At 39.9% G+C, this 22222-nt stretch overlaps 1 protein-coding gene across 1 annotated transcript; it reads left to right on the forward strand.

Annotated features, from left to right (window-relative positions):
• Positions 1-11262: 11262 nt before the first annotated feature.
• SLC35C1 (solute carrier family 35 member C1) lies at positions 11263-15622 on the forward strand. The gene is made up of 2 exons (XM_014060377.2): positions 11263-12187; positions 14094-15622. Exons 1-2 carry the CDS (start codon positions 11623-11625, stop codon positions 14651-14653), a joined length of 1125 nt encoding a protein of 374 aa, XP_013915852.1. The 5' UTR covers positions 11263-11622; the 3' UTR covers positions 14654-15622.
• The last annotated feature ends 6600 nt before the right edge of the window (positions 15623-22222 follow it).

The raw sequence follows: 22222 nt of genomic DNA on the forward strand, positions 1-22222 counted from the left end.
GATCAGCTGGAAAGCTGTCAGCCCAAGTCTGAGACCCAAGCACCACCCAATGCAGTGAGCTCCCATCCTCATCCCAGCTCCTGCAGTTCAAAAGCATACAAATGCAACTTTCTCCCACTCCTGCCACTTTTTTGCCTGCCCACAGTTCATAGCATCTGCCCATCAGCCTACCTGCACCCTAGAGGGGTTATGATACCCACCGTGCTCTATAGTGTTTGGCAATCAGGACTGTCAGAATTACCATCAACTAAGCAATAGGGTTATGTGATACTGTGCTTTATGACCATATCATTTAGTGATGGAAATTTTGGCCCCAATCGCCATCAGAACCTGACAGCTACCTGTAACACAGGGGTCTTCAAACTTTTTTAAACATGAGGCCAATTCATAGTCCCTCAGACTGTTAGGGGCGAAGAACCGGGTGGGTGGGTGTGGCTAGGTGGTCATGTGACCAGTGGGCATGGTCAGTTTAACAGTCCACTGAACATTAAACTTTAATTAGTTTTACTCTGTTTTATTTGCTTTGTTTGCATGTTGCTCTTTTGGTTGCCTTTTCCTTTTACTAGATCATTTTTTCAGTTGTTTAGGAGTCTAGTAATCCTCTTCAAGAAACTCAGTTTTGCAGCAATTCCTCTCAGCCCCAAGGAGCTTGAAAAATATCTGTCTCTCTCTTTCTCTCTTTCTCTTTCTCTTTCTCTTTCTTTCTCTTTTTCCCTCCCTCTGTCTCTCTCTCTCTATCTATCTGCCTGTCTGTCTGTCTGTCTGGCTATATCTATCTATCTTCTGGACCATTTTTGCCTCTCTGCACCCCATTCCCCTCCCCACCTCAAGAAGAATTCTGCAGGCAAAAAATGGGCCGTTTTCACCCATTTTTTGGCCTCCTGTGCACACCATTTTTCACACACACATACATATACACACACCTCCAAAAGAATTCTTCAGGTCAAAAACGCCCCATTTTTGGCCTCCTGGGGCATCTGTATGACCTGTTTTTCACCCACCCCCCACCCCCCTCCAGAATTTCTCTGCAGGTCAAAATTGTTGGCCTTACCTTTCAATTTTAGCCTGCAGGGCTCGCCAAGGTAAGTCCTGCACTCGGCCAAAGGGTGGGCGGGGCGATGTGGGTGGGGCTGCCTTATGGTTTTGCGCTGGCCAGATCAATGGCTTCGGCGGGCTGCATGCGGCCCACGGGCTGTAGTTTGAGGACACCTGCTGTAACACAACAATAATTTTGATGTCAGTGGTTCATCGGTCCCCAAAGACATTTCAGAAAAAACAAGTCTTTAAACTTTTATTGCCTTAACAATAGCTGATTGATGCAAGAAGACACTATCAAATTACTACTGGGGAAATAGCTTGACTTGACATTGCAGATAGATCTTTCTGTGGTTGAATTAGTCAACAAAGTGACTTGTAGTAAAAGGATGCAGAGCAGAATTAGGAAAGGAAATGCTGAGGCTTGAGAACAATAATGCAAATAAAATAAATTCTTCCAGGCTTTAGAAGATAGTTTGCTTATTCCAAAACAACCAACCCTTCAAGACAAGAAGTCCTTTCTTGAAGACTATTTTATTGTAATACATAGTTGGTTTAGAGAGTAGCTTCCTTTTCATTAAGTAGAAATGTTGGGGAACTAGCTGTTTCTTAGTTAGTGATGATGTACTGTAGATTTTCTGTCCATCCATAGGTCCCTCATACATTTCTCATTAGGTCTATTGTTGTGGTAGCATCCCATCAACTCCAGGTTTTTTTGTCTCATCAATGTACAGTTTATTGCATTAGCTCACTTATTATCAGATTGTTCTGGTTGGCATAGACCTTGCTAACCTGGATTAAGTCTGACCTGGCATGACCATCTCAGTTTATGTCACTTCTCAAATCTGAGGTAGGTAGGTGAAGCATTAGGGAAGTTACCTACTGGTAAGGTAGGTACTATCTGGAATTTAAACTTTGATGTATCCCACATAAAAGGGCGATGCTATAATCAACTACACTGTCCTGCCGTTCAAAAGATCTCTCTGGCCAGGATCAATTCCACCAGTAAGATCTATTAGAATAGTACATAGCAGAACTTCTAATGCCTACAGTATTTATTAGAAGAATCTCACTGATTACTGTGTTCCCCAAATGACATGTAGATGATAATAGACATATATTTAAGATGTTCTTCTAGATGAATTCTGGGCAATTGCTGCAGAGAAAGTATTGAAGTCTCTTGTCAATACAAGCTGCCCACCTCTTTCTGAATTTAGGAACTGATGATGTCATCCTACTCCTACTCCCAACCCATTGCAAAGGCATTCCTTGCTTGTGTTTTCCAGCTGCAATTCAAAAATATTGGTTTTTTTTTAAATCTGAGCTGCCTTAAGCCTTTCGCAATTAATGATTTCCAGCTCTTCATTCTGTTCTAATAGCAGCTTCAGTTCTCATAGGCTGCAATGCCTGGCATGACCCCTCTCCCCCAATTGCTGGTTGCCCCTCTATAATGATAGATGGGAATGACCTTGGGAGATAGGATGATAGAACGGGACAACTCGCCATAGTCAACTTGCCATAGCTAACTCACTATCACCAATTCACTGTGGGACAACTCACTGCAGGACAATTCAACAATTCAATTTAATTACTTAAAATAATTAAATATATATATTTTGCTTTTTGACATTCGCATTTTATTTTGTCCCTCTTTTGTATTCTTTCTTTAATTATTCTATTCCACAATTCCTTCGATATTAGTCTAACTCTTGTCCTGCGGTGAGTTGTACCATGGTGAGTTGGCTATGACAAATCATCCCACGGCAAGTTGGCTGCAGCAAGTTGGCCACGGAAAATTGCCCTGGTGAGTTGTCCCAGACCCCTAACATTATAGTAATATGGCATAAATAGACTCTTGAAAGTCTGAAAGTCCATCTTTTGCCACTACCTTTGCAGTCCAAGAAACTAGAGAAGACCCTTCAGAGATGCTTGCTGTACCCCCAGTCCTTCAGCAGGCTCCGTTGCTACTTGTCTGACTGTTGTGGCTATTCCTCCTATTCAAGATGGGACAAACATGCTCCCTTTGCTTTTTATCCCATGGCAACAATATTGCAAAACATCCTTCCCAGTATGGTGCACAATTGGAAACCACCGAGTTTAAGCACAGGTTAAATCAAATATAAGTAGATCGGTGTTATATAAGCAACCTGGTGTTCTTCAGATTATCACTTAAATTACAACTCCATGTCCTGGGCATTCAGACACATCAGTGGGTACCAGAAAATAGTAAACACTCTTTTTTTAAAAAAAATCACCTTCAAGTTGAGTTCAACTCCTGATGATTTATGTGGACATAACTATATAGCTTTCCTGGCGTGATATGGAAGTGCTTTACTACTTGGGATTGTTTTTCTTTCATGTCCCAATGTATCTTATATTCCTAGAGTTGCCAGCCAAGTCCCTTTCCAAGTACTAACTAGCACTAACCCTATTTAACTTTCTAGATCAGGTATGAACAGCTGGATGTTACCACTTAAACTAGGCAAAATAGTTTAAGTACAATACATAATATAAACCTATATAAGCCTATTTACTATGAGTAAGACCAAATTATCTCTAGGTAATTTTTACACACTGAGTTATAAACTCAGGTTTAGGCTACACAGATTAATGCAATTGTGACCAGAATCTATCTAGTATAGGAGGGGAACGAAGGGTCCTGCATATATAGCTGTTTCTTTGCTTCTTCCTCTGGCATAATTTTTCTATGCCAGGCACTTTGCTGTCCTCTAGTGTCACTGCCTCAACATAGCACCATGATTTGATCTAGAAATAAATCTACTGGACTGAAAATGTGTTCATCAGTTGTCTTGTAGTGCTTTTAGTGCAAGAAGTACTTTGCATGGCATTCCTGTTCAATCAGATACTATTTTGAAAGTATCTGAAACTACGTGTACAGAACATGATGTGGTTCCTGCCCCCGAGGACTTGTATATATTAGATGGACAAAGTGAATGTGGAAAGATCAGTGAAAGATCAGTGAGGATAAATGAGGAAAGAGTGGTGTTGTGGCAATGGGAACACTGCAAAGGTTTTTCTGAAGAACTGATATGAGAAATGGGAGTGGCATGAGGAATGGAGAGGAGGCTACTATTAGAATACACCCAGCAAAGTGAGCTAACAGATAGCATCCAATTCTATCTAACCAGGGTATGGGTTACAGAAATGAATCCCATGTTTTCTGAGTCTCAATATTTCTCCATGGATTGTCTCATTAAACATTAAAGGTAAAGGTTGTCCTACACATGTATGCTAGTCATTCCTGACTCTAGAGGGTGATGCTCATCTCCATTTCAAAGCCAAAGAGCCAGTGCTGTCTGAAGACATCTCCATGGTCATATGGCCAGCATGACTAAATGCCGAAGGCGCACAGAACACTGTTACCTTCCCACCAAAGGTGGTCCCTATTTTTCTGCTTGCATTTTTTACATACTTCGAACTGCTAGGTTAGCAAAAGCTGGGACAAGTAATGGGAGCTTACTCTGTTATGCAGTGCTAGGGATTCAAACTGCTGAACTGCTGACCTTCTGACCAATAAGCTCAGCATCTTAGCCACTGAGCCATCTCATAGTTAAACATTACAGCACTGAATTGATATTCATGCTAATTGATATTCATAGATTATGGGGCTACTAACTGCAGTGATTTTAGTTGTTATCCTTAGCTGTGATTGTTAGTTATATTTCACATAAACCAGATCATAGTCCAAGGGGAGCATGTACATTTTGCATATAAAAGATCGAAGTTCAGTTCTTTGAACAAGGGTTTTTCCAAATAATACTAGTAAATACCATTTTCTCCTTTGTTTTTATGAGCTCTATTGACCCTATTTGCTCATGTCATACAAAATGTGATAATATCATTATCACACATTCCTCCATATGTTTAATAAATTTATATAAATATTCAGCTAGGCAAACTGAGGATCATATTGCTTAAAAGGTTTATTAATTCTCATAGTAAATAAAAATAAAAACTTGATTATTTCACAAATAAAACAAGTACAGACTATAAAGAAAATTGAATTCTTTCCTGTGCACAATTCAATTCTTAGCATCTTTATCAAAATTATATCAAGAAAGGACTGCAGCTGAAGATCATTACCAAATCCTGGGTATCATGAACAATATATGTAATTCTATGTACATAGTAACATCATATATCATACTAACGGTGCAGTTTGTTTCATTTATGCTTCACTGCTTTATTTTTCCAAACAGTGATTTATGGCTTAGTGTTATGGGTGAGTCATGTTGTTAAATTTTAATTAACCACAGCTAAACTAAATCATAATTTAAAATGTGTGAACCCAACTCCTCTTCACCCCCCTCCCAGACAGTACTATACTACTGCTGTATCAATCACAAACATTTGCCCAAATTAGTAAGCTGAGATAAAGGCAAAGACACTTGTGAACCAACTGTGCACCTTAGATTCCCTGCCTGCCCATTCCAATCTTACATTTGAGGGCAAAAGTGTCTACTGAGGGGATCAAAAACATCAAGACCCATGATGATTCAATCAAACCTCCCTTCTTGCTTACATGTGTCTGTTTCAGATCAACTTACCTTCGTTACCGGTTTGCAAATGTGAGTGTGCACATCAAAAATGGGACGTGATGATGACATCCGGGTAGTTGGGCAGAGCTTCCCACCACTACGGCTACCGAGTTGCCCAAACCAGATAGAACCAGCTGAATTGCACCACTGGTTTCAGCCATACAGTTGCAGCAACCATCTTAATGATTTTGACCACCAATCTACAGGTAGGCCCTACTTATGGGACACCAATTTGGTTCTGAGAACTAGCCTAAGCTTCTCAAAAAAGGAAGCTAAAAATTAAATGGAGGAAAGAATTTAAATAGTTGCCAAGTGAATTTTTGTACAGTATCTTGTACAGAGAAGCAAAAGGGGTCAATAATTTCTGCCCTTCAGAATTAGACTGGGTGTTTTAAAATATCTGCTTAACAATTTATTTCCTCTTTTCTATCTAACTTGCCTTTTCAAAGCAAGATCACCTGAAAATCTTGGACTATGGATTAGAATGAAAAGTTGAAAAAAAAACCAGGAAAAAGTCATTGAAGTCATTTGGTCATTAATTTCTGAACTATTACCAAGAAAATTACTTCAACATATTTCTCCAATCATGAAGAGTCAACGTGAACTCAAAGGGACTTATCCTTATTAAAAGAATACACTTTCTATAATGCCAAACATCTGCCTTCATCTACAGAGTTCTTCTCCAGAATACTAGCCATACGGTCAACCACATTCAGCATTGTTCTGTGATTCCTTCTCAAATACTACAGAATAACTAAGGAATTGCACACTAGGGAATTAAATTTATCAAACTGTGGGACATTCCAGGTAGCAAATATAAACAGAATAGCAATTGCATTACAATGATGGCATGATAGCAGTCCTCCAATATTTGAGGGGCTGTCACAGAGAGGAGATGGTCAAGCTGTTTTCCAAGCACCTGAGGGTAAGGCAAAAGATAATAGAAGGAAGCTTAACAAAGAGAGATTCAACCTAGAATTAAGGAGAATTTTCCTGTCAGTGAAAACAATTAATCAGTCAAACAGCTTGTCACCAGAAATTGTGAACGTTCCATTACTGGAGGTTTTTAAAAAGAGATTGGACAGCTACTTGTCCAGAATGATATAGGGTCTCCTGCTTGAGCAAGGGTTGGACTAAAACCAACCAATAACTGTGTTATTCTGTATTCCATATGTATGTGTGTGTATCTATGCAGATAGATAGATAGATGGATGGATGGATGGATGGATGGATGGATGGAAAGTAGGGAGAGAGAGAGAGAGAGAGAGGGAGAGAGAGAGAGAGAGAGAGAGAGAGAGAGAGAGAGAGAGAGAGAGAGAGAGAGAGATCAAATTGGATTCAGTTCTTACCAATCACATTTTCATTATTTTTTTTCCTGAAGGATCCCAACCTAGTCCTTCAGGTTTTCCAATGTCAATCCATTGCTGCTGTAATTAATTCCATCCACTCTTCTGCTGATCATTTTCATCTTCTAAATGTCTATGGAAATCATCAGTCATGGTTGTCCCAAAGGTGCATATTTCTTTGAACACATTTTGCTTCTCATCAAAGAAGCTTCTTCAGGTCTGACTGGATGGTGGATAATGGAAGGATTTATACTCCTAGTATAGTCTTTATTGTCATTGTTTAAAATAAATACAACACAATTAGTTAATTGTATCTCAAGTGAGAATCCTGGATTGATTTGTTTTTAGATCCATTACTTTGTTTCTTGGCTATCCATAGTATTCTCAAAAGTCTTCTCCAACAAAAAGTTGAAAAGCATCAATATTCTTCCTGTCCTGCTTCTTCAAAATCCAACTTTCGCTTCCCTTGAGCATCAGAGGCAAAAGCATTGCCTGCATGATTCTGATCTTTGTCGATATAGACACATCACAGCGTGAGTTGTAATGTAATTGCTATTCTACTTACAGTATATATGCTTACTGTAATGTCCCACAGTTTGACATTATGTAATTTCCTATGCGGCTTCATTTCTAAATTGGTATCATTGTGGCATACACAATTTCAGAGATTATAATTCCTCTTCTACCAATTACCACTTTGAAACTGTGACCTGCGGAAACTGTTCTATGCCACAATGATTTCTTATTTTATATTGACTTGATTTGGTGTATCATATTAAACTAAACTCTTCATTGTTGCTCGAGCCCATTCAACTACCTTGTGTAACACGGACTCCCCAACATTGACCAGGTTACATTGCCTAATCATGCAGATGCTGAATAGTAGCACAGAGTGTGTCCCTAACCCCACCATAGGGGAATCTAGAGCTTAATATCCTCAATAACAACATTGTTCATGAGGAGAACCCTTTCAAAAAGTGTTCCCCACTCTCAATCTTTTGAGGCAATCCAAAAAGGATTGATGGTATCAAATATTGTTAAGAGATAAAATTAATCCAAAAGAATTATATTTCTCATATTTCCAACTTGCCATAGCCATCCCCAAGCATGACGAGTGTAGTCTTGGTACCACACCCAGGTGTGAACCCAGACTGGAATGTTCTAATTATCCAAAAATTTCTGGATAAAGCAATGGTTTCTTGAAGGGAAGACATTCCATTGCTTCTTTTGAGGCACGTATAATGATCCTCTCTCATTCAATCTGCCTTCATATTATCTCCTAAGAAGCTTTCACAAATCAGGAAAGGCAGGGATCTGGATTGCTGAGCTGATGTCACAGAAAACCTTGTCATATTAGTTAATGTAGCAAGATGTGTCTTGATTACCTTATTTGTTCAGGTGGCATCCAGTTCCAAGCAGATCTCACCAATTTTATCTTAAAGATGTCTGTAATCACAATTATTTTATTTTATTTATTTTATTTTTGTACCCCCTCCCCTTTTTATTGTTAGCCTCCCTGAGTCTCTCGGGAATAGGGCGGCATACAAACCAAATAAATCAAATCAAATAAATCAAATCAAATCTCTGGAGGAAACAGGGGTTGTGGCTTGTAGCAACTGTGGCATATTCAGACCTGAATATGGGACCAAAACTGGATTGGTCATTCTCATGGATAACTTCTGCAATTTATTAGCCATGAGGTTGCTTTGAAGACCACACTAAAACTTGAGCATCGAAATCATCACCAACCTATTAATGACATCAAGCAGCCCAGGTAGGGATGCCAGCATGCAACAGAGGACTGGTACAACAACTAGAGGAATCCCAACTTGTCACCAGATCCAATTTTACAAATTAGACATCATACCTGGTATACTGCAAAACAATCTCTTCGTACACTATTGTGGATGGATATGCTTTACAGTCTACAAGAACTTTCCAGGGCAGCTTATCATGTTATTTGAAAACAGTCTGACACTACTTTTTTTTTTAAAAAAAACCAATCTGTGGAATTTAAAAACAAAAAGGATTTTGCCTGGCACCAAAGTATAGTTAGCCCTTTCAGTTCCACATACCACACATGTCAATTGGACCACACTCACTTTTTCCAAAATGTTTACAACTTTTTGGGTAATCCTTGCTGACGTCCTTTGACAGAAGGTGTAACCATTAGTTTAATATATGTTACAGTTTTGAAGGGAGAGTAATTACAATAGATATGCATGTTGCCTACCAACAGGGGGCATCTAGATACTTTCCTGGTATTTTCTGGAATGAATTTCATTACAACAGCTTCATTATTAAGAAAACTGATTTTAAAAAAGGATAAAATCACTCCACACATATTTCTATTTCTGATGCAGATTTAGAACATTCAAGCGTTGCTTGTCAAATCACAAACTATAGGGTTTCACAATTGCTATTTATTGATTTAATTAATTAATTCTAAGGAATGCCAAGTGAGACAGTGAATATGTGCCCACGCTTTACAAGCCATGCTGTAGTTCTTCCAAGCAGATTTAAAATTGAATTTGGCAAGCAGTGCCATATATCCTCATCCACTTCCTGCATTCACTGGAGCAGAATCTCCATAGTCAGTGGCTAGTTCCCAGGTAGATGCCAATGGATCATCTTTCTCCCAACTTCCATTATTTGGCCATTTATAGAAAAATGGCTGTTGCTTTTCTAAACATTTTGAAGAAAAATCTATTTTTATATCTCTATTGTGACTTGGCCTTTGTAACTAGTGTTCAGCCTATACTGTCTTTTTTGTTTTTAAGTCTAATAAAGAACACAGGGTATTTATTTGCTTGCTTGCTTTTTAAGGAGGCTTATGTTGTGCCTTTGAGTCAGTCTTAACTTCTGGCAATTCCCTAGACAAGTCTCTTGTAATTTTCTTGCTTTTCCAGAAGTGCTTTGTCATTCATTGCCTGCTTCTCAGGCCTGAGACACAATGGCTGTCACCCAGTTGACTTTGTGCCTAAGGCAGGACTAGAACTCAGTGTCTCCCAATTTCTAGCCCAGTGCCTTAACCACCAGACTAAACTGGCTCTCATCAAAAGAGTTGGAACTGAACAAAATGTGGAAGGCAGCATAATGCCATTTCTAATCTAAGTAATGAATTTTGTGATAAAGGATTCTTTTTGAAAATTCAGGATGTAGGGGAGAAGAAATACATGCATTTACATGTGTGTTGGCATGAGCATATGTGCAACTGCTAGTGTTGTATATGTCATAAAGGCTGCCCAGTTCTGAGTTATATTGATCAAGAAGGAATGGATACTAACCAGTAGGTTATTAAGATTGCAATTATATATTCAACAGAATTATATAAGCCTGGCAGTAAATATCTGTCACTATACTATATTGAGCCCTAGTTGTCATTGCTATATTCATTTCTTGTATTAGTGGTGGGAGTCCCCCCAAAAGCATGGCAAGTTAGCTAGATGATGCACGCCACAATTTCAAGTTCAAAGAGCTGCCCAGCATTAGGTTGTTGTTATATTACGTTGTTGTTGCTATTACCCTGTTATTACACTTGCAGCCCATCTCACGGTTGAGGATGACTCTGAAGTTGATAAAAGGAGAATGAACAGATGGAACTCAAGAATCCAGCAACTCATTCTCTATACACCAGCTGCTTCCTTGTTTCCTCTTTTACCTTCTATTTATAGGCAAAAGCAGGAAAGCAAAGGTATCAAAAAAGAGAAAACATGGGCAGATACTGCATCAGCTGCTGGCTAGAGGTGTATTAAGACAAGTTGGAGCAAGAGATCTGCTTATAGGCAGAGGAGTGGGTTTATCAATCATTGTGCAAAAGGGGAACCAAAGACTGGGTGCAAAAGGATGCGGAAAAATGATAGTGGAATGGGAACAGCTGTTTTTGTCCCTGTCTTACTTAGAAACCCTAACAGATAACCAAGAGAGTAATTGTGGCCATAAGAAATATAGGCAGTGTGCAAATGGATGAGAAATTTGGAAGTCTTTTTTGGTCAGGCAATTGTTGAACAGCCAAGCCCTGCCTTCCGGATGCACTGAACTTGTCCTATGAACTTGCTCCTCACCATCCAAAAAAAGGGAGGGCACTTCGCCTGGCCTGGAGCAAGACTGCGCTAGGGAAGGCTGCTCCATTCTTCCAGTGCCCAAGCGGGGCCCAAAGAGCACCTCAGAGAGGGGGGGGGCGAAAACCAAAGAATCGATCGCTTGCTAGCCCCCCAACGTGGAAAGTGGCAACGCTGCTCTGCAGCCACGCAAGCAAGTGGTTGATTCCAGCGCTCCCGTAGGCGCTTCAAGCGGCTCACAGGCTTAGACCGCCAACCGGGCGCGCAACCGAGGTTGTCCCGGGCGAGGAACCCAGAAGCGAGGAGGAACCGTCTCAGTGAAAGCGCGGGATTTTAAAAGCGCGCAGCGGCTTCCGGCAATCGGCGACCGCGGCCCCTTTAAGCGTGGAAAGGCTGGCCTTCTCTGCGCAGGCGGCGCAGCAAGTGGGATGCGCCGCGGGGAGGAGGACTAGGGAAAGAGGAAGCGGACGGACAGGTTTCTCCGGGCGGCTTCGGGGGAGGCCTAAATCCGGAGGCGCACCCGGCGTGAACATCCTCGGGAACGACCTGAGATGCCTTAGCCCTTTGCAACCCTCTGCTCCCTCTCGGCGGGGAGCAGGGCTCCGGCGGAGGCTTGGCAACATGAACCGGGTCCAGCTGAAGCGCTCTGCGATCCTGAAAATGGCCCTCGGCGGTGCGTCGGAGCCGCTTCTCCAGCAGGAGGTGGAGGAGGAAGAGGAAGATAGCAGCAGCAGCAAGGAGTCTCCGTTCCTCTTGCGGGCCGTCCGGATCGCCGTCGTGGTCTGCCTTTACTGGTTCATTTCTATCACCATGGTCTTCCTCAACAAGTATTTGCTAAGCAGCCAGTCGCTGCGCCTGGATGCGCCGCTCTTCGTCACTTTCTACCAGTGCCTTGTGACCGTCCTCATTTGCAAGCTGCTTAGCCTGCTGGCCTCCTGCTGCCCGCGGGGCTTCGTGGACTTTCCCTCCATCCGGATGGACCTCAAGGTCTCCCGCAGCGTCCTGCCCCTTTCCCTGGTCTTCATTGGCATGATCACCTTCAACAACCTGTGCCTCAAATTCGTTGGCGTGGCCTTCTACAACGTGGGCCGCTCCCTCACCACCGTGTTCAATGTGCTCCTCTCTTACTTGCTCCTGAAGCAAACCACATCCTTGTACGCCCTTCTTTCATGTGGGATTATCATTGGTGAGTGGAGCCTTCCCAATGGCCCCAGCGAAGCAATCCAATGACTGCCACTTTCCCCACCATGTGGCTTCATCTCCCATTATCCTCAACCAGCCTCACCACTGCTTGGGAATGATGGAAGTTGACATTGTGCACCATCTATTGTGTGCAAAGATTTATTTATTGGGGAATAAGTCCCTTAGAATTCAGTGAGATTTATGCAAGAAAACAAGTGTCAAATGCATCATGAGGTAGAGGAACCTTAATGGTTTGCTTGCAGGACTTCAGTTTAACTGTAGCAACTATAGAGATACTGCTAATATTCTAAAACTGTTTACTCCTTATTTTTATTGGTTATACCATGGTACTCATGGCAGTCAGTAGAGAAGGCTTTTTGCATTACCACTCTTGATTTAATAATTTTTTCTCACAATCCTTGTCTAAAAGTTGCCAAAATCTACTCTAAAGAGCATATTCCTATCCTTTAGAATAGAAAATAAGAGCCACATCCAGAGTGGCTCTAAAAAGAACAGTGCAATCCTATAGAATCTTAGATAGAACCTATCAGATCTCCATTACTGATTGTGAGCGTAGGAGAATGGGGATGCTTGTTAACTAAACATATGGAAAAGGGAAAGCTACACCTCTGTATAATAACAAGGTCGTAATAAAAGGGGGAGTTTGTGTTCCCAATTTACAGGGCAAAAACTGGGGGTCAGATGGTCTGGTAAATCTTTCTTGCTCAATAATGCTTGGAATTAAACTAATGTAACATTTTTTGTTTGTTAATATCAGGTGGAAGAGAATTTGATAGAATTGATTCTATTCTAACTTTTATTAGTTTGCTTAAGCTTGCTAACTATTATTATACAATATAGTGGCTTATGCTGGAGAATATGGTTCCACCACAAAACCGTGGTCGACTAAAGCGCGCTCGACGAAACCGCGTACCTGACGTCATCACAGCGCGACGAAAAAAGCACGCTGTGAGCGGTAAAGCTAAAATTAACGCGTAAACCTGAACTTAACCCCCCCAAACCTAACCCTAAACCTAATCCTTAACCTAACGTTAAACCTAACGCTAACCCTTAACCTAACCCTAAACCTAACCTTAACGCTTAACGTAACCCTAAACCTAACCCTAACCCTTAACCTAACCCTAAACCTAACCCTTACCTTTACGTGAATCGGCTTGCTTTAAAAGCGCTTTTTAAAGCGCCCTTTTTTCTCCGTGGTCGTTGTTGTCGCGCTCCTGATGACGTCAGCGACGCGCTTTAATCGGGCGCGCTTTAGTGGACCGCGGTTTTGTCATGCCACGGGAGAATATAAAGCTTCACTTTTGTAAAGATAACATACAGCTGTTATGTCTATGGAAATTCTCAGTCACCTAGGTCATAGTTGTCCCAAAGGTGTTTTTTCAAGAGGAAACTGGACTTTCTTGTTTTTCTTTGAAGACATTTTGCTCTGAGCTGAAGAAGTTTCTTGGATAAGAAGCGAAAACAAGAAGGTCCAGCTGCTTCTTGAAAAAGCAACTTTGGAATACAGCTATTATGTTTATAGTAAAAAGTTTTTAAACTCACATACACTCTTTGACAGAAGATTATGGAGTGAGGCATCTTAATGAATAGTGATTCAATCTCAGCAAGAGATTTCAGCTCAAACACTGATTGATATTCAGATCTGAGATATTGGGAAATTTCAGGGTTGTAGGCTAGGCTGGATTTTTTTTAATCCACCAAGAGTAGCTGGTTGGGGAAATCTGGGAGTTGAATCCACACTTCTTCAAGTAGCCGAGATTGAAAAAAATTAGTCTATTATATCTGAAGTTTTAAAAATTTGCAAATTGTTTTATTTTAGATAGGTATGAGGCTTGCCTCCTACTTTTTGTAGTTCAATCAGTATATTTTCCATCTCTTTTACCTTGCAGGTGGCTTTTGGCTTGGGATAGATCAAGAGGGAGCAGAAGGCACTCTGTCCTGGGCAGGCATCATTTTTGGAATACTTGCCAGCCTGTGTGTCTCACTGAATGCTATTTACACTAAAAAAGTTCTTCCAGCTGTGGATGGCAGCATCTGGCGTCTGACTTTCTATAACAATATCAATGCTTGCGTCTTGTTTTTGCCCCTTTTGTTGTTTACAAATGAGTTCTTCACACTATACCACTTCGATAAATTGGGAAGCATCCATTTCTGGGGCATGATGACTCTAAGTGGGATATTTGGCTTTGCTATCGGCTATGTGACTGGACTTCAGATCAAATATACCAGCCCACTTACACATAACGTTTCTGGGACTGCCAAAGCCTGTGCCCAGACAGTGTTAGCTGTCTGCTATTATGAAGAAACCAAGAGCTTTTTGTGGTGGGCTAGTAACATGATGGTTTTAGCAGGCTCTTTTGCATATACCTGGGTAAAAGGGTTGGAGATGAAGAAGGTACAGGTAGAACCTCTTCCAAAAGCAAATGAAAAAAATGACAATCTGGTCTGAATTCACTAGTCTTGCATTTCGCTCAAGGAATAAAATGAAGTTTAGCTAGCAAGAGATAGCTTAATGTTTCCAGGCAAGCCTAGCCTATGATTACCCATGTAGAAAATAGAAGGCAGGGCGAGATTTCCAATGCACTGCATATTTGTTACAATAATCACTGGAAAAGGATAATTTTTTTACAAGTGATTTTCTTTTCCAAACACCTCTTTAGTAAAGGTGGGGGAGGGAGGGGTGTTCTATTAAAAACAACTTTAAGGAAGTAGGAATAGCTGGGTCCTTGCTCTACTTGCTTGAAGTTATGTGTGTCTTCTGTAGATATGTTTCTTTGTCTCCACACACATCACACTGAGCTGTCCAGTTTGCTTCCTGGAGAGGCAGGAGAACAATTCTCTTAGATTGCTGGCTCTCCTGCCCTTGTGGGGCAAACAAGTTGCAAGAAATACAGAATTGCAACTTGTCTGGCGAAAAGGTAATCCCAATGCCAGGATTCTCAAGCATTTTTCTGCCAGTGCTTCTCAGCACATTTATCATTCCTCTGGACAGCCTAATTGGAAAGCAACTGAATGAAAGAAAATAGGAAAGGGCATTGAAAGCTCCCTTGGTTTGGTTTCTTCTAGATCTAAATGTCTTTAGGTAGTCAACTATTTTTCCAGCACTGTTGAAGAAACAGATGTCAATGGTTATTAGTGGACTCTTACAAAGTGAAAGTATCACCATGTTCTTGCTCTTAAAGCTCATTTCGTGGGTGAGTGCATTTGTTTTTGATATGCACTCTCCTTATTGAGAAGGACTTCTTGGCTTCAGGAGCCAAACTTCATTGGAATGTGTAATTCCATTTGCCTTTGACCTTTGCTAGCGTCCTTACCTTGTTCTCACTTTCCTAATTTTGTGTTGGAAAGCGTAGATCCCCATTGTAGATCTGCAACTGATAAATGTGTTTAATAAAGTGTTGATTTGTTATTTTCAGAATGGGTCTTTGCTTTGTTTGCAACAGTAGAAATGATAGGGAAGTGGAGCAGAAGGCACTGATAATACATTGCCTCCTGACTGATAGGCAAAATTCTTTAAAACCCAACACTGAAGGAGAATTAGTTAAAGAGTTTATTGTCCTTATAGACTGCTTATATTTTTTCTGGATGCATCAGGTTAGCCACTGTGCTACAAAGACTCTGGGCTTAATGTCCCATTTTCCTGTACGTTACACAATCTACAGGAAATTTAAACAATGTACACAAAGGCAAACATAAATATGTATAATCCTCAATTTAATAATGGTCACGAGTTGTGCAGATTATAAAGCCAGGTGACCACGTGACCACACCTAATTGTATGATCTTTTTTGAATCGGTCATTAAGCTGACCCAATCAATTGGATTTTTTTCTGCTGGGATACAAAAGCAAATGTATATTTCTGGCAAAAAAAAAAAGTTGTACATTGTGATCATTTGACTACAGGATGCTGCAAATGGCCATAAATACAGACCAGTTGCCAAGTGCTCAGAATGTGACCACGTGACCACTGGAGATGGCAGTCTTTATAACTTTGAAACCAAGTCGTAAGTAGCTCTGAGATGGCATAGAAAAAGAGATGGTGTAACTTTGAACGGTCACTAAGAAACCGGTTGAAAGTTGAGAACTACCATACCTGTATCTCAAAGCAGAAGATTCAATCTAATGGAGGGCTTAGTTTTCAAAACCTGTGGGGTAGTTACACTAGGTTTTTAATTCAGCTTGTCAGCAACTTGGAGCATCAAACCAATTTCAACTCAGTATGAGAGAACTGGAACCTGAATATCATTCTTCCTCCTCATCCTCATGTATCAGCTGCCTTCCCCTTCAACTGTTTTCCAATTGCTTTTATGTAATGCAGATCATTTCTACTTAACACCTTTGAACTAATTACTGCCTACCATTTCTTGATGTGTTTTCTAGGTCTTTTAAGGTCAGTCTGTACCAGACCAAGAATTATTGCTGCCCAATATGGAACTGTTCATTGTGCAATATACAGTAGCGGGGAAACATATGCATTTCCTAACTTCAATTAATTGAAGAGGCTAGGTTTCCACACTTGTTTGTTCTATATAAAGAGTTTACTGTCTACATGAAGTCCTAAATTATTCATTTAACCAAACAGTAACTGCTTTTGAATGTTTTCTTTTGGGATGAAACTTTATACAAATAAAACCAAGATGAAAAGTAAAGGAGCAAGATAGTAATTCTTTCAAAGCTGAATAAATTGGTCAAAAAAAGATACAAGTGTATAAAATCTGACTTTCCCATTAAGAGTCGTGCATTGTTCCCAAGCAACCAGACATGTACAGACAGAATCCAAATATACTTTATCTTGCCACAGTAAACACAGGCAGGAGGCTTGTGGGTTTGAATGCCATGAAGACATAATTGAAGCTGAAAAAATTTATTGAGCAAATCAAAAGAATGTTTAACCGCAAAGTATAACACAGGTAATATTTACAGACATATCAATGTAACAAGGCCCGGCAACAATCAATAAGAGTGTAAATACTGGGTAAAATCATATCCCTGTGGCTACTATGAATCTTTCCTTATCCCAGCCAATTACAGATGTTTCCATATTCCAGCTGTCATACAGCACCTTTCTCAACCAGGCCTACGCCGAGACTCCCTAAGCAGATTTCTAAAAGCTCATATAATATGCTGCTGCAATTGCTTATGCTTCTAATTTGTTGTTTATGTGTTTGGCCTAATGGTTACTGAAAGTGGCAGTGCTAATTCCTGCACAGCAAGGTGGCTTGGCCTGTAGTGGCAGATCAGCAGATGTGCTAGGCTGCATGAGAAAAGTGGCAATTAGGCAAGGATAGGGGAGATCGGAGGTCTGCATATTGTACTTTTTTTAAAAAAAAAGAAGCTGAAGCCTTACCTTGCTGTATTACCCACAAAAAATGCAGAAGAGGAGTATTTTAAACAAAAAAACAGGAATGAAATTCACCAACCTAAACTTTCTTCATAAGAAATGGTGCTTTCCTAATAGCAATACCTAGAGAGCAAGTAATCAGATTTCTGTTCTCTGTTCAACTCTGTGTGTTGAATTAGGGCAGCAACACATTTTCTCGTAATGAGTAATTTGCTCCTGAGTAATGTTTACAATGTATGAAATAGACTCAGAAATGTTTAAAATCTATTTAAATTTGAATTGCCAACCATAATTTTATTTATACTTTAGAAAGAAATCCTATTTAACATAAGAAGTCTTCTTCTGGAAAAAGTGTTATCAACCTGACACAGCTGAGGCCTTTAAATGAATGTAGACTGCAACTCCCAGAAGTCCATTGACTGTGCATACTGGGAGTTGTAGTTCAAAAGAACTCTTGATTTCTTTCATAATCAAATAGCAATTGGAACTACAGTATCTCTACCTGTTCAATCTTTTTTATTATAAGCTTCCTGAATTTATTTCAAATAATATAGAGAGACTGGGTTTTCATCTTACATTAAACCCTGTTGTAGTTTAGTTTGATTTTGATTAAGCAGGCTGCGTGAACCAAGTCATTGTATTATATCAACCACATTTTATACTCTAATATAAACTATTATATAAATGAAATCAGCTATGATTTCTAGTAGACAAAGATGTGTGGACCCAATACATCACTAGGGTGAATTCCTTTAACTTGAAAACTAAATTTATAGAAATTAGGGGTTCACTATCTCCAGAGGCTTTTAACAGGCTGAACTCTATATTCCCATGAATAGTCTAATTGATTTTTCAGTACATTGAAGATAGAGGATTTAGATCAATGTTTCTCAACCTTGGAGACTCTGTGCTGGCTGGAGAGTTCTACGCATCTAAGAAGTCCATACATCTTAAAATTGCTGAGGCTAAGAAACACTGATCCATATGATCCTTGTGGCCCCTTCCAACTATAATTCTATGATTCTATGACTTTAAAGTTAAAAAGCAAATAATAATGCATTTATACCATCTTGGACTGGTGTTATTGACAAGACTTGAAGATGCTGTGAAAAGAAGGGTTAGAAGAGGATATATTACGGTACTGTTATTGACTTTGCCAAATGAAAAGGTTATCTCAGAAACCAATTGAAGAAACACTATTTTATTAAAACTTGCAAATAAAGAGTCCGCATAAAGTCAACAACTCTCTCATATTTCACTATGAATTAAGTCTGGGCCTAATCAAAGAAGTCAGCAGTCAAAACAAGGGTGTATAAGGTTAACTGCACTAATCAATAAAATCATTAGCTAACAGGAAATTGCAAGAAGTTGGTGAGTGAAGCCCCTTACCTGAACCCCTGCACCTGCTCTACTCATTCTTTCAAGCCAGTATCCATGCCTGAATAATATTAATGATTTTTGGCTGTCACCTCATTTAACTCACTCCTCCCAACTTGAGACAGACTAGAAGTGTCTGACTGAGCAAACAGATGAAAAGTCAGCCCTGCCACACACATTCCTCAAGCTGTGTGTGCATGTACTGCTGTTTACATCAGAACATTTGTTGATTTCTGAACAACTAGGCTATGAAGAGTAGGCCACAATTAGTGTGGGAAGACAAAGATGTATATACCTGCTGTTCTCACTCCAGAAAGCCTGCTGCTTTCAAAAACAGTACAGGATGTTGTTTTGCCTTTGTGCTTTCTTGCCCTGCAGAAAAGCAGCTTAAAGGGCATGTCTCCCATGCACAGTCTGACTAAAACTAAAGCTACTTTAAGAAATCCCTTTCCAGATATCAATTCCTTCCTCTGTTTTATCCACAGAATGGCCTAGTGTCATTCTGGTCCATGTTTATTACAAGCCCTAATTGGTGGATTCCCAATCTTCTTTACTTCTCCTGGACTGAATTGTGTTGACATTATTCCTGTCACTTGAGCTGAAAGGGGAAAATAACATTTGTCAATTTCATCTGATTAAATCATACGGTACTATAAGACAGGTCCATTTTCCACTTTTTCATCAATGTATATATAAACAAAAATTAGTTTTTAAAGGTCCACCTTTCACCACTGACTTACCAATGAGCTGGTGGCAAGTACAAGATGGTATTATGTAATCTTGGCCACAGGAAATTCTCGGTAGCTGATCCTACTGATTAGCCCCTTGTTGCTAGCGCTCAAGATTTATATGACACATATGGAAAGAAACTGCATTTTCGCAGCTATATTTTAGGACCATCTATTGATATCAGGAATGACCTTTTTTCTTGGATGAGTTCTTGTACTTTTAAACATATATTTGACTAGTATGCATTAAAACTGGTAAATGTTTACTTGGCACACAGACGTACAGATCAGCTTGAATCGCACGAATGGTGCCAGAATTGATTAGAAATATGACTCTAGTTTGCAGGGAGGTATCCTCTTCCTATTTTGAATATTGTATTTTCCTCTCTTATTGTGTTAAGAAGCTGCCAAAATGGGCATCAAAAATTAAAGACTCAAGTAATCTGCATGTTTGCTAGTGTACAGGCTATACAGGCAGTGTAGATTACTCTGGCTCCAATTTCCTTGAAAAATGTTCCTTAGCCTCTGCATAAAATAGGCTACATTGTTCAGATACCTGTGCCATGCGGAGAAAACAGAAGAGGAGAGAATACATTAGCCAGACAACTATCTGAGAATCATGAGTCAACCACTCTCTCCCCTAAACTGGAGGGATGTGTATCATATATAATGGAATATGCTGTACTGTATTGCCCACGTAGATAGACATATGGATGTAGTAAACCGGGCTTCTGGCTCATATGAGAATCTCTAGATCCTCCACCCATAAGTTTCCTAAGCCTCCCACTGTCCTGAAGAGAACTTGCTTGATATGCTACCACCATTCACTTTATCTCTTGATTTGATTTGTGCAGTCTCAATTGGATTTTGACTCCTTTGTCTCTTATCATTAATTACCCTAGCAAGGAGTATACCAATGTGATTTAAAAGTTGTTAGACTAAGAGTTTGGAAACTGTCATTATAGATCCTTTTCCGCAGTGAAAACTCATTGTTTAATTTTAGGCCAGTCACTCTCAGCCCTCATAGCATTTGTTGGGGGAAGAGGAGAAAAATATGTTCTATTTATCACCTTGAGCTCCTGGAGGAAAGACAAAATATAAATCAAGTAAATACCTCTCAGAATGAATTGGTTGAATCATAAAGAACTTGTTTCTCTCTACATATGTGTATGCATTATGTGCATCATATACATTAATTAAGGTTCCAGAATTTCTCTTGCCCAGCAGGGACTAATTATAATCAATACTGGAACTATAGGAGGAAGTGAAAGACAAATAGTGTTCCAGACAAAGTAGGAGACCGGGAACCCTTTTCAATAATACAGACTACCATTTCATATATGCATAACGTTACTATGAGGTCTATTATTATTATTATTATTATTATTATTATTATTATTATTATTATTATTATTATATTATTTATTAAATGTATAGGCCACCCAATCCCGCAGGACTCTTCCAACCTAGTTGCAATCTTATTTATTAGGAAGTAAACAACTCATATTGTAAGCAAGATATGAGTTACATTTAGTTTCCTAATCCGGTGCCTTCCAAACCACAAGGAAGGTCTATCGTAACTCATTTCCTCAAGCCTTTTTGGAACAGATTGAGGGTACTGATCATAGTAAGACTACAGGATTTTATGATGGCCATAAGTAGCATTTTTAAGATTACATAAATACATGACAGGCAGGCCTACCAATGTAATATCTGAAAACATGATTTTAATGTCATAAACAATATACTTTTGAGGACAAGATGCTGAAGAGTAACAGAAGATCGTTACTTTTAATTTTCATGCGCCAGTATCATAAACACAAATTCTTACTACATACAAGCAGTGGAAATGGAATGTACGGAAAGCACTGGATTGGATTTCTTGTAAAAATCACATTTATGATTTTTTAGGCATACAAACTCATCCAGCTGTGGTTTATTCAACAAATCCTTGTTTAACAGTGTATAAACATAGGGAACTTTAAAGTATTTTTAGGCATGGAACCTATGGGAGAAGACTGAAAGTAACTCCACTTAAAGCAGACAAAGTAATTTATTGGGCACATTTTTCAATAATTTCAAGCATTCCTTTAAGGATAAAACCTAAGACAACTCTGAGACTCCAGAGGGCGCCTGACGCTCCAATCATCCCAGGATCCGTGAATGAAAGAAAGCCTCTCTGTTGCAAAGCTGCCACATTTGGGCTGCAGAAAACCCGACGTGCGGTTTCTACCTTACGCAAAGGTACACAAAGATTGAATATTCCCTCTGATAGCCATACAGATTTTTTTTATCCTTGTTCTGATCCGATAGTTCTGCCGAAACAAAAAGGAATGTTTTTTTTAAGTGAATAGCTTCAATTCTACCTCAGAACCCCACCCGTGGCACCATTTTAACCCAGTCTTCCCCTTCCTTCTCCTCCTGATAAACAGCGCCAAACGTGCTAAGCCACCCCCGCAGTCCGGGGCTCTTAAGGCCAACCCAGTAAGTTATAGCACTGTGTCAGTGTATGTAGTTCAAGCGGCCAATGAGCTATCGGAGGGAGGGGGGGCGGTGCTGCGCATGCTCACT

The sequence above is a fragment of the Thamnophis sirtalis genome, unplaced genomic scaffold (assembly GCF_051295495.1).
Source record: "Thamnophis sirtalis isolate CommonGarterSnake01/CBP01778 unplaced genomic scaffold, rThaSir2_p1.2 scaffold_1, whole genome shotgun sequence".
Taxonomy (NCBI): Eukaryota; Metazoa; Chordata; class Lepidosauria; order Squamata; family Natricidae; genus Thamnophis; species Thamnophis sirtalis.

Excerpts from the sequence above, each read along its gene's own strand:
- SLC35C1 (XM_014060377.2), top strand. The coding sequence starts at position 11,623 with ATGAACCGGGTCCAGCTGAAGCGCTCTGCGATCCTGAAAATGGCCCTC. Across the intron at positions 12,188-14,093 it reads TTCATGTGGGATTATCATTG|GTGGCTTTTGGCTTGGGATA; the intron begins GTGAGTGGAGCC and ends TTTACCTTGCAG.